The sequence below is a fragment of the Odocoileus virginianus genome, chromosome 33 (genome assembly GCF_023699985.2).
Source record: "Odocoileus virginianus isolate 20LAN1187 ecotype Illinois chromosome 33, Ovbor_1.2, whole genome shotgun sequence".
Taxonomy (NCBI): domain Eukaryota; kingdom Metazoa; phylum Chordata; class Mammalia; order Artiodactyla; family Cervidae; genus Odocoileus; species Odocoileus virginianus.
The window spans coordinates 24,195,754-24,214,787 of NC_069706.1; the positions used below are offsets into that span (position 1 = coordinate 24,195,754).

At 49.8% G+C, this 19,034-nt stretch overlaps 1 protein-coding gene across 3 annotated transcripts in view; it reads left to right on the forward strand.

Moving 5' to 3' along the window:
• KATNIP (katanin interacting protein) overlaps nucleotides 1-19,034 on the forward strand; it is a 228,664-nt gene that overhangs the window by 128,063 nt on the left and 81,567 nt on the right. For all 3 annotated transcript variants that reach the window (XM_020907922.2, XM_070461099.1, XM_020907926.2), the window contains 5 exons: nucleotides 7,434-7,606; nucleotides 8,585-8,644; nucleotides 10,110-10,216; nucleotides 12,226-12,328; nucleotides 17,285-17,500. In XM_020907922.2, coding sequence (XP_020763581.2) covers nucleotides 7,434-7,606; nucleotides 8,585-8,644; nucleotides 10,110-10,216; nucleotides 12,226-12,328; nucleotides 17,285-17,500 — 659 coding nt within the window. The remainder of the gene's footprint in view (nucleotides 1-7,433; nucleotides 7,607-8,584; nucleotides 8,645-10,109; nucleotides 10,217-12,225; nucleotides 12,329-17,284; nucleotides 17,501-19,034) is intronic.

The window sequence follows — 19,034 nt, forward strand, 5'->3', positions numbered from 1 at the left end:
AGTGCGACGTGGCAAGCTGCATGTGGGAGTCATTTGTGGTCATTTGTCCCGGTCTCCTGCACTATGGGAAGCAGGTAACTGGATGAGGCTGTGTGTGCGTGCTCAGTGAGTTAGGTTAAAACGCATAGAGGCTCTGGAGCGTTCAGATGTCAGCGATCCTCCCAGCAGACAGCCCCCATTCCCCTCCTGGTTGGGTTTCAGAGGGAGTGTGGGCAGCTCAAGACAGAACGGGTCTAAGTCAGCCATTTCCCTGGACCTTTCACCACACACATCACGCAGTTGCCAGGCTGACGGGCACGTGACCACCATTGTGGAAGCTGGAGGGCCAATGCCCTGCCTACAGGGGGCGCCACTCCCCACCTCACAGCTGCCCCGTAGGCATGCCAGCAAGGGCTGTCAGATCACGTGACTTTTCAAGAGCGGCCAGGAATCCCGATTTTTCATGTGGATTTCCTTTTTTTTTTTTTTTTTTTTTATTTATTTTATCTTAACATCTGTTTCCAATTACAAAAGTCACTCAACACAATCTACAGGCTTGCCTCAACCACTGGGCTTTGGCTCTATGAGCTCTACACTAGACCTCTGTGATTCTCGGATGTAATGTTTGCCATTTCATCGGATTCCCAGCTGACCTCAAAGACCCCTTGCCTGTGGGAAGGGGTCATTTTGCTAAGACTCTGAATCGTTGAGTCATAGCCAGCGGGTGGGGAAGAGCCGCCTGGCTGGAAAGCTGACCGGACAGCCCGTGTCCTCACATCTTCTTTGTGACATGTGCTGCATTCACGGTAAATCTCCTGAGTTGATACGCTCTTTTGTTTCCAGAGATGAAAGCCAAGTTCTAGCGAAGCGAGGAGAAAGTGCAGTTCACAGAAGAGGGGTAGTTTTCAAGCAGAAAAGAGCAGCTTTGGGATAAATTTAAATGTACCATTTGGCTTTCGCTGGTGGCACTGATCTATTGTGTGAATAAATCCACTGTTCTCCACAGCTGTGATGAGAATAAATCCACCCTCATGTGGGGCTCAGGCCGGTGCAGAAACAGCTCACCCAAGTAAGCAAGGGGAACTTCCAATGGAGTCAAAAGGCAGCAGCCTCGTGTGCAGTAAGGAAATGCAGTCTACACAGCCCGGCAGCGGGGGTGTGAATCAGGAGGACGTGGGCACTGTGTACACGTTTCTGGGCAGCCATGGGTGGGGAGAACTCAGGTAGTGGAGCTGCGGCATGGACCTTCACTGGGAGAAAGGCTGATTTAATTTTTAAAAGCATGTTCTTAGCATAATATGACTCAAAGGGCGCAGGCAGAACCCAACAACCATGTTGTCGCAGGAGCATTCCCCAAGACACTCAGGGCAGAAGGGTTTGTGCAGATAAAAACCAGACCCCGCATGAAGAAAATGCCTTCCTGATTATCCTTTTCCAAGAAGAGGCAAGTGTAAGGTTACAGATAATCATCTTAGATGCGCAGTTCCACCCCAGCCCCAGGTCACTGAGATGTAAGAGGAGGAGGCTTTTGCCCACGTGGTGGTGGTGGTTTACTCACTCAGTTGTATCCAGCTCTTGCCACCTCTTAGACTGCAGCCTGCCAGGCTCCTCTGTCCATGGAATGTACCAGGCAAGAACACTGGAGCAGGTTGCCATTTCCTACTCCAGGGGATCTTCCCAACCCAGGGATCAAACCCGGGTCACCCACAGTGTAGGCAGATTCTTTACCTTCTGAAGCACCCGGGAAGCCCCGTGTAGTGACAGTAAAAAGGCATGGGCCTCCAAGTAGTGGCTCTTTTTTGACTGACTTTGTAACTATTCTAAGCAGGAAATGCAGGAGGAACTTCCGGGAGAATGGATACTTGTGTTATGTATGGCTCAGCCCCTTTGATGTCCACCGGAAGTATCACAACACTGTTCATTGGCTACGTGTATGTGTATTCAGTCGCTCATAATGTCTGACTCTTTGCAGCCCCGTGGACTGTAACCTGGCAGGTTCTTCTGCCCATGGAATTTTCCAGGCAAGAATACTGGAGTAGGCTGCTATTTTCTATTCCATCATTGGCTATACTTCAATACGAAATAAAAGGTTTAATAAGGAAAAGTCACAAACATCCAAAAAAAAAAAAAAAAGAAGGAACTTATGAGTCTCCCAGTTTCTCCTTATCCTTATACTGCCAGAATCTCGCACTGACACTGGGGTTTGTACCCCTAGATCAGAGTGTTGATGTGTTTGTTTAACTGTACACAAGCTCTTCAGCCCTTATTTATAGGGTCTTCTCTAGGATCTGAAGGGATCTTGAATTTCTCAGCTCTGCTTTATTGCAGATCATGGAGGGAATAATATGTTTTAATGACATTCGCAGATACTGAGATTGACAAGGTTCAGAGTTGAAATCATTTTCCATCCATCCATAGCGCCAGGAGCCAGGGTGTAGCATTAAACAGGTAGGTGTGGCCTCTTGGAGTAGCAGGAGGCCTCTAAGGCTTAGGTGGCCTCGGGGTCCCATGAGAGCCCAGCTGAGACCTCTCCACCCCTGCTGCCCACCAGACTTCCCCTCACCCCCCCAGCCCAGCCCCCGTGCCATTCCGCAGTGTGCCAAACCCCGCTCACCACCGGGCCTTGGCACCTGCGGCCCCCTTGACCTGGAAGAGCCTCCCCATCTGGACATTCACAAGGCTCACCACTTTCAGGTCTCTGCTCAGATGTCACCTTCCCTGACTGAGGGTCTGAAATGGTTTCCTTCCCCTCCTGCCATCTCCAGCCTTGACCCCGCTTGATTGTCCTCCCAGCACGCATTACCTACTGCCGGCGTGTCCTGTGTACTGATCCATGTCTGTCTCTGCCCCGTGACTGGGAGGTCTGTGAGGATGGGGTGTGCCTGTTCACCCACGTCTGTACCCCACCCTCCCACTCAGACCAGCATCTCATCTCACAGTGAAGTGACTGTTGAGAGCCTGTGGCATTAATGCCTTGCGGGGAACCCATTTCTGCTTCAGCTCCCTGTGGGGTGAGGGTGCATTGATGCTTTAGGATTCCTCAGTTCCACTTCCAGAGGAGCCCACGGCCCTGCCTTCCTTTCACCCTCTTTTCCATCCCCCAGCTGCTTCACGGATCTGCATGAGGAAGTTCCCAGTGGCCTCAGCACACCCCCTGGACCCACAGTGTTTCCATAGCAATGAGGGTCCCCGCCTTCATCAGCTTGTTAAATCAGCTCCTTCCAGCTCTCACCTGCTCATCCCTCGAGGGGCAGAGCAGGCCGAGTAGCCAATAAGAAAGGAAAATAGTTAAAGCAGCCTTGACCAGAGAGACCGGAATCCCCAGGTCACGTTGCCAGCAGTGCTTACCGTCTGTCCCCAGGAGCAGCACTGGAGCCACGGCAGGAGTCCATCAGAGTCAGAGAATGACCCACCGCCGCTATTGCCCAGGCCAGCCTGCCACCCGAAGGCCCACAAAGGTTCCTTTGGGTGCTCTTGACTTTCCTGGGGGAGTAGCTTGGATTTGCCATGACCTGTATCAGACCAGCCCTTGAGTTCTGTTGGCTTTCATGTTTCCTAAAAACTGGAGTACTTTATGAACTAACACAATTTAGGGTTCAGTTCAGTTGCTCAGTTGTGTCTGACTCTTTGCAACCTCATGCACACCAGGCTTCTCTGTCCATCACTAACTCCCAGAGCTTGCTCAAACTCATGTCCATCGAGTAGGAGATGCCATCCAACCATCTCATCCTCTGTCATTGCATATAAATTTCTGATTCTAGCTTTTCTTTGGGAAAAAAAGTTGGCAACTAGAAGCACAGCACTATCTATCTGGCAGGTGTTGGCAGGAGCTTGGTGGTGGTTCAGCTGTTCCTCCCCCATCTCCCCCACTCCCTCCTTCTTCCCCCATCCCCCAAATTCAGTCTCAATCACTCAGAGTGCCTGCTTCAGTTCCCCATACATTCACATTCAAAGCCCCTCTACTGGATGCCTGGTAGAAATTGGTGTCCCCTCCTCTTAGCTGAGCTTTTCCATCAGCCCAATGGCAACCCACTCCAGTTTTCTTGCCTGGAGAATCCCATGGACAGAGGAGCATGGTCGGCTGCAGTCCATGGGGTCACAAAAGAGTCAGGCATGACTGGACAAGCACACATGCGCCACACCTTTTCCATCAGCCCAGTATCTGGCTATCCTGGAAGCCACCCCAGTAGAGCTGCTGTGTGATTCTTTCCCTCTCCAGCCAAAGCCGTTTTTGATGTTGCTACTTGAACTTTCATTTAGATGCAAAATCTAACAGAATATAGCAGGAGGGTGAAGGGCTCCCGCTGAATCTCTGGTTATCATGGGTGCCTGTTTACTGAGGTCATGGGGATTGAAGGCTGCTGGTTTTTAACAAGTCTTTGCACCAGGCCATATTATAGTCCATTTAGTCAAAGTATGGTTTTTCCAGTAGTCATGTACTGATGTGAGAGTTGGACCATAAAGAAGACTGAGCACCAAAGAATTGATGCTTTTGAACTGTGGTGCTGGAGAAGACTTGAGAGTCCCTTTGACAGCAAGGAGATTAAAGCAGTCAATCCTAAAGGAAATCAACCCTGAATATTCATAAGAAGGACTGATGCTGAAGGTGAAGCTCCAGTACTTTGGCCACCTGATGCAAAGAGCTCACTCATTGGAAAAGACCCTGATGCTGGGGAAGATTGAAGGCAGGAGGAGAAGGGGACGACAGAGGATGAGATGGTTGGATGGCATCACCGACTCAATGCACCTGAGTTTGAGCAAGCTCTGGGAGATGTTGAAGGACCAGGAAGCTTGGTGTGCTGCAGTTCATGGGGTCGCGGAGTCGGACACGACTTAGCAACTGAACAACAACAAAACCCCAGAGAATCCATACATGTTAATTCCCAGTTATTTGGTTATAAGCCAACGTTAATGTCAACCCTTGATACTACAGTTTTTTTGTGGATTTTTTTGTGTGTGTGTGGCTGCACTGAGCCTTCACTTCTGCCCACGAGTCTTGGGAAGCAGGGGCTACTCTTCATTGCAGTGCACAGGCTTCACTCACTGCAGTGGCTTCTCCTGTTGCATAGCATGGGCTCTAGGGCACGCAGGCTCAGTAGCTGTGAAACACGGGCTTAGTTACTCCTTGGTGTGTGGGATCTTCCCAGATCAGGGGCCAAACCCATGTTCCCTGCATTGACAGGTGGAGTCTTAACCACTAGGCCACCAGGGAGGTCTGGAGACTATTGTTAAGTGGTGCCATCTGGTTGCCTATGTTGAATTCACATCTCCAGCCCAGACGACCCTCCCAAACTTCACACTCATGTGTGTGTACAGGCCAACGGGACAGCTCCACCCTGATGCCAATCACATCTCTTGGTTCCAAGCTGCCCTTGCTCTTCTCTTCCAAACCTGCTCCTCCCACAGCCCTCCCCAGCTCAACCAAGAGCAAGCCCATCATCCACTCCCTCAGACCAAAGTCTTGGAGTCATCCTTGACTCCTCTCTTTCTGTACCCGCCACATCTACTCTGGCCGGAAGTCCTGTTGGCTCCATCTGTAACATGCATGCAGAAACTGACCACACGCTGTGTCCCACCCCCACTGGACAGCTTCGGGAGCCTGGCCCCTCTGCTTTCCTCTTCACCTCCCTTCATTCTGGTCTCCACTCAGCACCTAAGTCAGGTCAGGTCCCCTGCTCTAGAGCCTTCTGTGTCTCCTCAGTTCTCTGAGTTATGACCTTACAGCGTCCTCCAAGGCCCTGTGTGACCTGTCCTCCCCACCCCTTCTCAGGCCTCTCACTTCACGCTGGTGTGTGGACCACACTTCCCCAATGCTCAGCAAGACCCATCTTGCCATCCTGTACTTTCCATCTCTGTTACCGTGCTCTGCATTTATTGTTTTTCAATATCATCTTCCTGACATAGAACACCCTAGACTATTTATCGTTTCTCCAGCTATTCCTCTCTCCACAAGGGTGAGAATCGTGGTCTGTCTGGTCACCGCTGTGTCCCCAGTACTAACAACAGAGCCTGGCAGAATGGTACTCAATATATATTTGCCTAGAGAATGAAATTCAGTAGGTTAAAGCCTCTTTAAACATCCCAATGGCAACATTTTGAGCAGTTCTATTTTTAAATAGAGATTTAAAAAAAAAACAGAGAAAGAATCCAAATATGAGTAATTGAGATGTTATCATAAGACACCCCCCATGTTCATTGCCTGACCTAGACAATAGTTGATGGTCAATTTCATCTGTGACCCCACCCTCTCCCCACCTGATTACGAAGCAAATTTAAGTCGTCATACTTATCTGTAGATATTTTAGAATGCCTTTTGGTTTTTTTGACAGCTGCATAGTATTCCACTGGGTGAACAAATCACCCAGGGATAGTACCTATGTGTCGGGGCTTCCCTGGTGGCTCAGTGGTAAAGAACCCGCTTAGCAGGAGACTTGGGTTTGATCCCTGGGTCAGGAAGACCCCCTTGAGGAGGAAATGGCAACCCACTCCAGTATTCTTGCCTGGGAAATCCCATGGACAGAAGGAGCCTGGAAGGCTACAGTCCATGGGGTCGCAGAAGAGTCAGACACAACTTAGTGACTAAACAAGAACAACAACACAACATACAATAATGTTGTTTTTTTTCAACCAGCCTTATTGGGTACTTTTTGCATATCACTTTATTAAGTCAATGTTCCACTCATTAGAACTTCTACCATCAACTTCAGTTTTGCAATACTTTTTTTTCTACAACTGAAGAGTAATTTCTTTGTAATTCCTGTTACCCACACAAAAACAAAATAAAATAAAGCACAATGATTCCGAAACACCCATTCTTCTCCACAATATTAGGGATTATTCTTTATAGGCACTTTGCTAGAAGTCTAATTTTTTAACTTTTTATTTTGATTTTAGATGTAAAAGCAAACTGCGAGGACAGTACGACCAACACCCCTATTCCCCCAGGTTCACCACTTGCTAACATTTTGCTGCGGTTGCTTTATATTTTCTCTCTCTGTGTGTATTTTTAAATCATTTGAGATTTAATTGTAGCAGCATCCTCCTTTACCCTGAGCACTGCAGTATGTATCTCCTAAGAACAGGGGCATTCATCTTCCACTGCTACAGTGCACTTATATGTGACATGCAGGATATTTAGCATTAATACAATACTGTTATCCAAGCCACAGACTCTACTCGGATTTCTCCACTCGCTACAATTATGTTCCTTAGTGCGATGTCTGCCCCCCCAGGATCCACCCCCGGGGTTGCTATTGCATTCAGCTGCCATGTCTGCCCCATCCCCTTTCATCCGGAGCATCTCTCCAGGCTATCTTTGTCTTTCTTGACCTTGATATTTTTGGAGAGTACAGGCCAGTTGTTTTATAGAATATTCCTCAATTTGAGTCTAACTGATTTGGAGCAACCCTCACAGTATGTGGTCTAAAGCAGAACCCCCTGCTTTCCGCCCCCAGGACCTGGAAGCCGCCGAGAGAGACCCCTATCCGCAACCCGGAAACCTGTGCGAGAGGCTGAGGACCGAGAGGAAGATGCCTCGGCCGTGCTCAGGGCCATCCAGGTGGAGAACGAGGCCCTGCAGAGCGCGATCCTCAGCAGAAAGGCCGAGGTCCCCGCCAGCCCACCGCAGGTGCGTTCCCTGCAGTGGGAAAGGATGGAGGACTCCGGCTACTCAGGGACCAGGTGGTGTCTGAGCCGTGCTTGCCAAGAGCACGTGGTGAGGAGAGAGAGCCGTGGGGGCGCCCCTAACCTCAGACCAATCAGCGCATCCACTGCTGGTGTCTCCCCATTTCCTCCACCTCCTTTCCATCTTTTGTGTCCTAAGCCTAAATTGGATGCTAATGTGCCTCCAGTCCTTGCTGATTTCCCTGCAAACCCTGAACACCTTAAGCCAGGGCTGCAGACTGGTGGGTCAGAGCAAGAATGGAGACAACAGCCATCTCTGGCTTCTCTGGAAAGGCCCCCTTCCCCAGAGCATGAGCCCTTCCGGCCTCAGCAGTCCTTACCGCTCCCTAAAGCCCCGCGCCTGGCCTGCTTCACCTGCTCAGGAAACCCCACACCCCACGCCCGGCCCTACAGGAGTTTAAGTTGGTGCCCACGCCTTGGCATTTGCGCAGCAAACAGGAAGATGGATGATGGGGTGGAGTGGGGGCACCTCGGGCATCCCTTGGTGTCCACATCCTTTCTCAGAAGCATGTTCCCCGACTCACCTGTTGAAACCCTTTGCCTTAACTTGTCCCGCTTGATGCTCAAAGTAGTCCTGAGACAGGCAGGACTGGTTTCATGACCCTGTTTTCTAGATATGGCTGATGGCACCCAGGAATCAGAGGGGCTTTCTCGTGGCATGTCTATCTGTGGAAGTGGCTGAGGTCTGTCTGTCTACAAGCCTAGAGCCCCGTTCACACCACCAGTTGCTCCCCGGGCCCTGTCTCGGGCTACTCTTTGGGGCGATCATCAAGCATCATCTGTTTTCTGTTTTCCTGGTGCTCAGCCCTATGCCCCTGACATTCGTGTCTGTGATCGCAAGACGGTCTTTGTCTCTGTTGGTGAAGGGGGTGCAGTGGATGGCTTTATTCTGACCTCAGATCATGCAATTCCATCATTCCAGGACACAGAGGGACCACGAGCAAAGTCATGGACCAGTCTGCTCAAGGAGGGGACTCCTGAGGTCAGTGAAGTCCTGAGAGGAGCAACAGAGTACCGTGTCCAACCGCGGCCGACAGCCTCGAGAGGGCCTCCCTGCCACCGTCCCAGCAGACCCTCACTGTGCTTCCTGAGCGCGCCGGCAGTCTGCCCATCTCCCAGCTCGGGAGACCCAGGCTGGAGTGCTTTGCCCATGATTATAAGTGGAAGCCAGAACTCACCCAGGCCTGCTGACTCCCAGTGCCTTGCTAGGTTTCTGCTTCTTCACAAAATAATACAAAAACAGATCTTAGTATCCTAGATAAATATATATCTATATCTGCTTAGTTGTATTAGGCCAATTTCAGCAAAGGTGGCCCCAGGAAATATGGATGTGAGTTAATAAAACTGCTGGGAATGTCTTTGCTAGAGTGTACCCAAGGCTATGCCATGTCCTCAGAATACAGAGGTGGCCGAGTCAGACCAGATTAGCCCCTGGCCCCAGGGAGCTTGCAGACAACATTCCAATTAAGCCATCCATAACCAGGTGACTTCAGAGAGAGATGACAATAAAAGGTGCTAATGGTGAGAGTGACAGATTATGGGATGGTGGCTGCCTCCCACAGGGTGGTCCAAGGAGGCCCCTTGGAGGGCATCCCGTCTAGGCTGAGCCCTGTCTGTTAAGAAGGAGTCAGGCAGCAAGGGAATAGCATTCCATGTGGAAGGAACAGGGGGAAAACTTTGAAGTGGGAATGAGCCTAACCTAATCCAGGAGGGGAGGAACTCATGGAGGAGAAGAGGGCAGGGGAAGTAGGGGGTGGGCAGTGGAGAATTGGAGAGAGAGCTCATGAAATAGAGTGCTAGGCAGGGCAGCAGCAAAGAGCCACACTATGGTTTCCTTTTTGCAACCCTTCTGCTTTTTCTATTATTTCCCAGTCCTCTGAAACCATTGCCAGTCAATATTTCTGACAGGTTTGCCACACTGCCTACCCTGTGGTCCAGGATTTCTGGATGACCTGACCCCTGATTCACAGAGCTTCCAGTGACTACAATTACTTGCAGATAGAGACCAAAGCACATTTTTAGTTCAGATGATAAATGAAAAAGAAGGGGGAAAGGCTTGGAGGATTGAAAATCAAAGGGTCTAATGTTACTGGAATTCTCCACAGAGTCCCATTACTTTGTTGCAAACAGCACAGAGGTTCACTGGAGGTGGGCAAAGGTTTTGATGAGAGAGAAATTTTTCAATAGCTCATTGAAGCTGATCGTTCCCTGGGACTTCCCAGATCATAAGAAATGGAGACCCCGTCTTTTGCCAAAAATCATGTGAGGGTTTTCTAGAAATCTAATCAGCCCCGGGCAGTTGCTGTCACCCTCATTCCAGCTCCCAATTGCCCGCAACGGGACTGATGATCCTTGAAGCGTGTCCTTTTGACCATGACTCTGCTGTGGCTTGGGCCAGGAGGGTCGCCTCAGACAACTGTCTCATGAGCTTTTGCATCCTCCCCCAGCTGCCTCCCATCACCACGGCGACCAGCACACAGGAGCCAGCCAGGGCAGCAGGGGGAGCCAGAGCCGTCAGTGAAGCCATCGACAGAATCGGCCTTTTGGGGAGCAGGTACTTATCTAAGCGGCTTCAAAACGAAAACAAGCAGCCCATAGTCATGCACCCATGAGAATCTTATTAACCGAGGTTTTCCTTTGCCTTTCCTGTATGATTCCAGACCATTTTTAAAGCTGGTCGCTTAGACTGGCCTTCCCCCCCTCCCCCCCTTTCAGCCCAGAAGCATGAAATTGACTTGATTGCTTTCAGACCCGTCTCTTGGCTTGTTCGGTTTGGTTCAGCCAGTGTAAAACTTCAATCTTCTCGGAGGTTTCCAGGGAAGTGGCCCACACGGCAGGAAGTGACCCAAAGCAGTGCCCTTTGAACCTTCTTTTCTCTATTCAGAGTTCGTTCAAACTCCGCTTTCTATTCCCTTCACATGTAGCTTCAGTGATTGGCACTGTCAGGTTCTGTTATCAAAATAAAGGCTTCCTCTAGTCTTCAGGCAACATCGATCTTCGGAAAGATGCACCAGCCCAAGCCAGTAGTTTCAAGCATGCACTCATACCCTGCCACACTCCCCGGGCCGCCGTGGAGAGTGGGCGCCTGGTAGGCCGTGCAGTGCTGGTGCTGAGGGGCGAGAGCAGCTGGAATCCAGCCTGCACGGTGGTCGCTAAGCTGAGGCTCCAGCCTGGGACAGCATCAGCCCTGAAAAACGGGGAGCATTTCCTCTGCATGAAGGAGTTTCCTGGCCAAGCTGCGTATTCTCCAGATCTGTGTCCACCCAGAGGGAGTTTGCCTTTGATAATTTCTAGAAAAATTCTGAGTAGGCTAAAGGCACTGCTAGCCATTCCTCCAGGAGTCTGCAGACCCCAGATTGGAAACCACGCTGTGTACCCCTGTGACCATAAATCAGAACTTGAGGTTTCCTCCAGGAGTGAAAGGGCTGAGCCATAAGGATGTATCACATCAGATACAGTTTTATTTATAAGCAGCACACACATCACCAAATGCTTCTTTCTGTGTCCTCAAGATCCTCTGTGCTTCAGGGTCTTGGGGATTCTCAGCCTTAAACAGCACAAGTGGGGTATGTTTGCAGATGACCCTCTTCTAGGTTTGAAATGCTGTGTCCTCAGAAACTAGAGGTGCTGAGCAGGTTAGGAATTGGCAAACTTTTTCAGTAAAGGAGGGGAGGGCAGGGTGGGCTGAGGGAACCAGAGTTGCCTAGACAAGAAGTCATGAAAGTGTTAGTTACTCAGTCATGTCTGACTCTTGGAGACCCAAGGGCTGTAGCCCAGAAGGCTCCTCTGTCCATAGAATTCTCCAGGCAAGAATACTGCAGAGGGTAGCCATTCCCTTCTCCAGGGGATCTTCCCGACCCAGGGACTGAACCTGGATCTCCTGCATTGCAGGCAGATTCTTTACCATCTGAGCTACCAGGGAAGCGCCTTTCAGTAAAGGGCCAGATAACAAATACTTTATGCTTTCCACTTTTTGTTTTGTTTTAATAACCATTTAACACTGTAAAAGCATTCTTAGCTTTCAGGTCACATAGAAACAGGCTGTGGGCTGCATCTGATCTGCAGGCTGTACTGTGTGGACCCCTGCTCTAGACTCCTGGGGCTGGACTGCGTCTTTGTTGTGGCACACGGTGTTTCTCTAGTTACAGAACATGGGCTTAGTTGCCCTGCTAAGGGCATCTAGTGGGATCTTAGTTTCCTGACCAGGGATCGAACTGGAGTCCCCTGTATTGGAAGGTGGATGCTTAACCACTGGATGACCTGGCACATCTCCCCATCTCGACTTGCACAGGTTAAAAGTCTGTTTAAGGAGATCAGCTGGCTCTGGCCCCAAGCAGTTTCTCTTACTTGGCCCTTCTTTCAGGTCTAATTGTGCAGTTATTTATAAAGGGAGAAAACCGGCCCATGTGCACTTTCCATCTCTCTGCTGGGTGTGAGTATTTTCTTCTCGAACTGTTACTTGTCTCTGAGATGGAAAAGGAAGTGTGGTACCCTTGATGGGAATGCTGTGTATTGTGTATCATTTATTACTACTTGTTTGCTAAAACAAAAATCACATTTCAGACAACAGCAGAAGCTTCTAAAAGTCCTCCAGGCCATTGAAAATGACTCTGCCCATCTCAGCCGGGTTGTTTCACCCACGGAGGAGCAAGTGCTGGACCCAGAGGTGAGAACCTTGACTTACGAGGCTTTCCCAGGGCATTCTCAACTTGCCTGAAGGCTGAGGGAAGAAGGGCCCTTCAGGATGATCATTTCTATTCGGTGGGAACTGCTCTGACAGCAGTAAACTTAGCATCTTTCTGCCCTGGTCTCCCCCCAGCACTCAGACCATGTAATGAAGCACAGAGTTTCAGTGGACAGAAGTCTGACAGCCCAGGAGGAAATATAAGCAGCCTGTCTATAGAAAAATATTCAACACCACTGATAATCAAGAAATAAAAATTAGGGCAACCTTAACATTCCATTGATATCTGAGTTAAATTATTTTTGGTGATAACCTCTAGCACTGGCAAGGTTACAGTAAAACTGACCGTCTTACTCTGCTGGCAGCAATAGAAGTATGGGTGGAAAGCTTTTGAAAAGCAGAAAGGACAGACTTAGGAAGAGCCCTAGAAATATTTATGTCTTCCAGCCTGACAATCCTACTTCTTTACCCTAAAGAAATCACACAACAGAAATTGAAAAATATATAGGCACAAAAATGTCTGTTTCAAAAGTATTGAAAGTAGGAGAAAGTGAGAGGAAAAAAACACAGAAATAACATATATGTCTCACAATAATACAGTTAATCAGGAAAGTATGATATATGGGCACAATACAGTTGTGTAAAAGAATGGATATTTATGGAGGTTATGCAGATAGAAAATGTTAAGGACATAAAATTAACTGCAAAAGGTAATGTTCATCTTCATGGAGTCCAATATTATTATAGCAAATGAGCAAAGATATTGCTGTCTGAGTGGTTCGATGGAGCTGAGACATGAAGAGTGAAAGGGCAAGATGGCATCAGGATGGAGGAATAACAGGTGATACTTTTCTCTTTTTGGCCAAGTGGTTTGTGTTCAACACATCCTCTCCCCACTTCCTATACCCAAGCCTTTCTTATAACTGTTTGGTACAGCAGTCACTCACCTTGTGATTGGCCGATGGAGACTTAACAGGAGGTCCTCCCAAAGGCACACGTAAAGCTCATATGACAGCAGAAGGAGCCCTGCTGCAACCTAGACTGGAGTTCTGGCTTGGAATCTTTACCATCATTTAGAGGTCGTGTGACCCTCGACAAGCCTCTTAAGCTGTCTGGTCCTGGGAGTGGATGGCTGTCAAATTGGGTAAATAATCCACAGCCCAAGGGGCTGCTGTGTGGCTTCAACAGGAAAGGTCTCTGAGGGCAAGTGGCTTGGTGCCTGGCACCAAGGCAAGGGAGAAACCAGGAAATATGCCTTCTAGAAAAATCTACGGAAAACAAAGCTTTATTCTCCCTGTATGGCATAGTTGTTTTCTTAGCTATAAAGATCCTAAGTGGGGTGAAACCTCAGTCACATTAAAAAGAACCTAGATGGGTCTTCCCTGGTGATACATTGTATAAGAATCCACCTGCCAATGCAGGGGACATGGATTCGATCCCCAGTCAGGGAAGATTCTGCATGCTGAGGAGCAACAAAGCCCAAGTGCCAAAAATACGGAGCCAGTGGCCTAGAGCCTGAGAGCCACAACTACTGAATCCGAGTGCTGCAACTACTGAAACCCTTGTGCCCAAAGCCTGGCTCCCAAATGAGAGAAGCCACCTCAGTGAGAAGCCCGTGCAATGCAATAGAGTAGCTCCTGCTCATTGCAACTAGAGAAAGCCTGCACCCAGCAACGAAGACCTAGAACAGCCAAAAATTAATTAATTTAAAAAAAAAGAGCCTGGATGGATCAAGTCTCCTTATATTACAGGAGACAAGAAACCCAGGGCAAACTGACTTATACAACAAAGAGAAGAAAAATGAGAGATTTCTTTGTAGTGAATGCCATCATTGGGACCAGGTAGAGCTTGATCCAGAAGCTTACACTGTATCTCCACCATGTCAGCTGAATCTCTCTGAGCCCCATCCCCACCTCAGTACCCAGTCCCAGCTCTGCTCCCTCCCTGTGATCTCCCAATGGCCAGTGATTCCCACTTCTCCCCGTTAAACCCTAAGACCCCACAGTCAGGAGAACTGATCTCTACACACAGATCTGAGACTAGGTCACATGCCCATCACTGAACCGCTCCCAGGCATCAGGACACGCTGATGGACTGGACCAGTTCAGCTCCTCCTCGGGGTAGAAAAGCGTCCATCTCTTTGTTATCTCAAGGCTCAGAAAAGAGAAGGGGCAACTTTGACAAAAGAAAAGCAGGTGGTCTTGGTGAAAGGGGGGCAGTGATACCAGGGTCCAGAAGCTTCCCGGCCAGCGTTTGCCTCACACCCCTCCCTCCTAAATCAAGCCAGACTAGCCATCAGGTTGCAGCACTGACAACTTCTGACACTGCCTTAGTTAACAGACCCTTCAGCTTCTTCATTTAGAAGCACTGCTGAGGGAATTCACACATTTTAGACTGCACCGGGCGTGAGATCCAGCAGCCCCTCCCGGGGGCAGCTCGCCTCCCATCTGGCTTCCTCCCGACAGCCAACAGCGCAGTGACCAGCGCCACTTGTTCACACCTCCCACGGGACTCACCTGGCAGCGGAACGCGCCTCCCAAGCACGAGTTCATTAACCTCCTGATCCCCACGCCTTGAGCCGGGCCAGTGGAGTTTTATCACCTTCCTGCCAGCCTGGGACTCAGGCCCAAGACAACAGAGGGCTTGGCCCTGGCGCCACATGGGCCCGTGGCAGAGAAGGAGGAAGCCGTGGGGTCTGCTAATAAAAACAGGCCCTACGTTCCCTCCAGGAGCAGGGAGCTGACCTCCCTCCCTCCGCATCCCCAGCCCATCGCCTGGCAATCAAGGCTCATCCAAACGCACGCTGAGAGCGCTAGCACGTCTCGCTGGCTATTAATTAAAAAAATAAGTAGGGAACAGTTGCTGTTCATTTGCTCAGCTTCCTGCTCACAGGACCGTCGCAGATTACAGTGCTAATTAAGAGAGGGCATGTGCGTGCGGGGAAGGCACCATTTTCTGAGCGGCTGATCCGTAGCGACCAGCCCTGCAGTTGGGGCGACGTGGGGCCTCAGGAAGCCATTCCTCGGTGTGGCCATTGATGGATGGTGTTCACGCCCTCCCAGACCAGACAGCCTGCCCGTGAGGGAGGTGGGCATTAAAATCACTGGAGGAGAGAGATGGGCAGAAACAGCCACTTACAGAGTGCACGCGGGCCGGGACTGCTGACCAGGCCTTTTCGGGGCATACACATGTGCTTAGTCATTCAGTCGTGTCCAATTCTGTGACTCTTTGGACTGTAGCCTGCCAGGCTCCTCTGTCCATGGGATTTTTCAGGCAAGAATACTGGAGTGGGTTGCCATGCCCCCCTCTAGGGGATCTTCCCAACCCGGATCTCCTGTGTCTCCTGCATTGCAGGCTGATTCTTTACCCGCTGAGCCACACGTGTATCCCGCTTAATCTCCGGGATAGGATTGTCAGATTGATGGTGTCATCTCCTGGTCCCCATTCAGGCCGAGGGATGTCAACTGACCTGTCCAGCGTCCTGTGTTATCTACTGCAGTGGTCCCAGCCTTTTTGGCAACAGGGATCAATTTCGTGAAAGACAGTTTTACCAGAGACCGGGGGTGAGGGGATGGTTTCGGGATGATTCAGGCATTTTACGTTTATTGTGTGCTTTTTTTTTCTCTAATCTATAATGCTGCTGCTGATCTGACAGGTGGTACCGGTCCTCGCCCCAGAGGTTGGGGACCCCTGATCTACTGTATTACACAGGCTGTCTGCTAGGCTGCCACAACCACGTGCCATAGTCTGGGGGGGCTTAAACAATGGAGACTTCTTTTCTCACCAATCCAAGATCAAGGTGTTGGCAGGCGGGGTATCTTCTGAGGCCCGTCCTTGGCTTGCACATGGCCACCTTCTCATTGTGTCCCCACATGGCCTTTTCTGTGTGCCTGCCCATCCCTGGTGTTTCTCTTGGTATCCAAATGTCCTATTCTTGAAAGGACATCAATCAGAATGGATTAGGCCCACCCTCACAGTCTCCTTGTGTCTTAACTACCTCTTTCTAGGCCCTATCCCCTTCTGAGCAATTAGGGTTTGGGCTTCAGTATCTGAGTTTGCAGCGGGGTGGGGGTGACACAATCTAGTCCCTAGTGAAGTGAGAGTTGCTCAGTGGTGTCCGACTCTTTGTGACCCCATGGACTACACAGTCCATGGAATTCTCCAGGCCAGATTTCTGCCCAATTCAGCAGAAGTTGTGACATGCCTACAGAATATGAACCCTTGGTCGTGGGTCAGAAAAGTGCATATTCAGGGAGAATCTGATGCCTTTAAACATTTTAAAATTTTTATTTTATTATTATTTATTTCATTTATTTTTGGCTGCGCTGAGTCTTCCTTGCTGCGCCCGGGCTTTCACTAACTGCGGTGAGTGGGGGCTACTCTCCAGTTGCGGTGTGTGGTGATTTCTCTTGTTGCAGAGCACGGGCTCGGTAGTTGGGGCACACAGGTTTGGTTGCTCCATATGTGGGATCCTCCTAGACCAGTGATCAAACCCGTGTCCCCTGCATTGGCAGGCGGATTCTTAACCACTGGACCATGAGGGACATCCCTTTAAACATTTTTTGTTATTTGTGGACTCTTACAGAAAATACTAAGTGGCAGGTTTCTCTGATAACTTTTTCTTTTTGGCTGCACCGAGTGGCTTGCAAGATCTTAGTTCCTTGACCAGGGATGGAACCCGGGCCCCAGCAGGGAAAGAGTCGAGTCCTACCACTGGACCACCAGGGAATCCCCGCAGTGACTATGTTTTAAATGCCTTACAAATATGAACTCTTTAAATCTCCATGGTAACCATCTGTAATGGATGCTTCTCTTATCCTCATTGTACAGATGGGGAAACCAAGGCACTGAGAGCCTAAATACCTTGTCATTTCGCGGTCAAGCTGGATTCCACCTGTGCTGTTTTCATCCTGTGGCTTTACCTTTCTTCTTGTTAAGGACAAATCGGGACCGAAAGCGGAGGAGATCAAAGATGCCATCTACGTGACCATGGAAATCCTGTCCAACTGGGGCAGCGCGTCGTGGGTGGGCCTCACGGAAGTCGAATTCTTCGACCTGAACAACACAAAGCTCTACGTGTCGCCCCATGACGTGGATATCCGGAACACAGACATGCCCGGGGACCTGGGCCACTTGGTCAACAGGAACTTAGCTGTAAGTGAAGGCGGTCCTGAGTGAGCCTTGGCCTCGTGCTTTAATGCATTTTTTTCTGTCCAGGATAAGTGAGGGTGTGGGTGCGGGGAGGGGATGGCTGTTGTGACTGTCTCAGCCATTCATTTGGGCAGAGTGGGGAGAAGCCCGAGAACAAGATAGAGGCAGAGGCAGAGCCTCCAAACGGTACCCCCCTCACCCTGAGCACTGTTCCAGATCCCTGCTCAGTGGGGGTTTCTTTGGGGGTTTGGGGGACAAAGAGGAGCCAGTCACCCCCTTTATCTACCTTTGCGGTTTACCGCAGTCCTCACCACCAAACACGGGACCTGGCGGGGAGTGTCATCGAGGCCCTTGTTTTGTAGACGGAAAACTGAGACTTGGACAAGGGCATTGACTCGGTCAAGGTCACAGAGCTGGAAGGTGCGGGAGGGGCAGACGCATACCCTGCAGCCTGGCCCCGGGCCCATGTACCCCCTCCGGCCGGCTTCCCTGGGACACAGAGAGCACACCTAGAAAACACGGAACGTTGCTTTCTTTCAAATATCTAAAAGTTAAAGAAAGAGAGGTTCTGGCATTTTCTCTTCCTGCCGCTTGCAAGCTGGACACAGGAGACTGAACTAAGCTGAGCAGACTGCCCAGCACCGATGTCCGTACTGTACGTGTGCTATAGCATCCATCCCCTTGACCTCTGGGAGGGGCCTGGGACACAGGACCAGAGGTTGCCTCTGGGTCATGGAACAGATCGAACAAGGGACAGGGGCAATAGGAAGGCTTTCTCTTGGATGCTTTTTTGGTACCTTTTAAATTTCCTGCCCTGTATACATATTTTCTATTCCAAAGAACAAATTATTAGTTTTTTTCAAACATTTTGTGTATTTATTTATTTTTGTCTGTGCTGAGTCTTCATTGCTGAGCTCAGGCTTTCTCCATTTGTGGCCAGCGAGGCTACTCTTCATTGCTGTGCGCGGACTTCTCACTGAGGTGGCTTCTCATGTTGCAGAGTGCAGGCTCTAGGCACTTGGGTTTCAGTAGTTGCGGCGGCCAGGCTCCAGAGTGCGGGCTCAGTAGTTGTAATGCATGGTGTTACTTAGCCCTGTGGGATGTGGGATCTTCCCAGACCAGGAACCAAACCCATGTCTGCTGCATCAGCAGGCAAATTCTTATCCAACTGTGCCACTAGGGAAGTCCAAATTATTGATTTTTAAAAAAGAATTGAAAATGAAAACGGTTGCCACAGTTGTAGTTCTTGCCTGGTGCCAGGCACAGTGCTAAGTATGTCGTATGTATAATCTTATTTAAACATAACAGTGCACAGACCCAAGAAGCAGAAAGGCCTGGCTCCAAGCTTAATCACTTACTGTGTCACGACCACCAGTAGCTCACCTAACACCTACTTTGGTGTTCTCATCTGTGAAACGGGGATCATAGTAGCACTTAGCTTGATACAATAGTAAGGATCAATGTAAATAAAAAGAACTTGCCACACCTCTGAAAGAGCTCTGAAACACCAGCTATCACTGTTTTCATTGTTACCAGT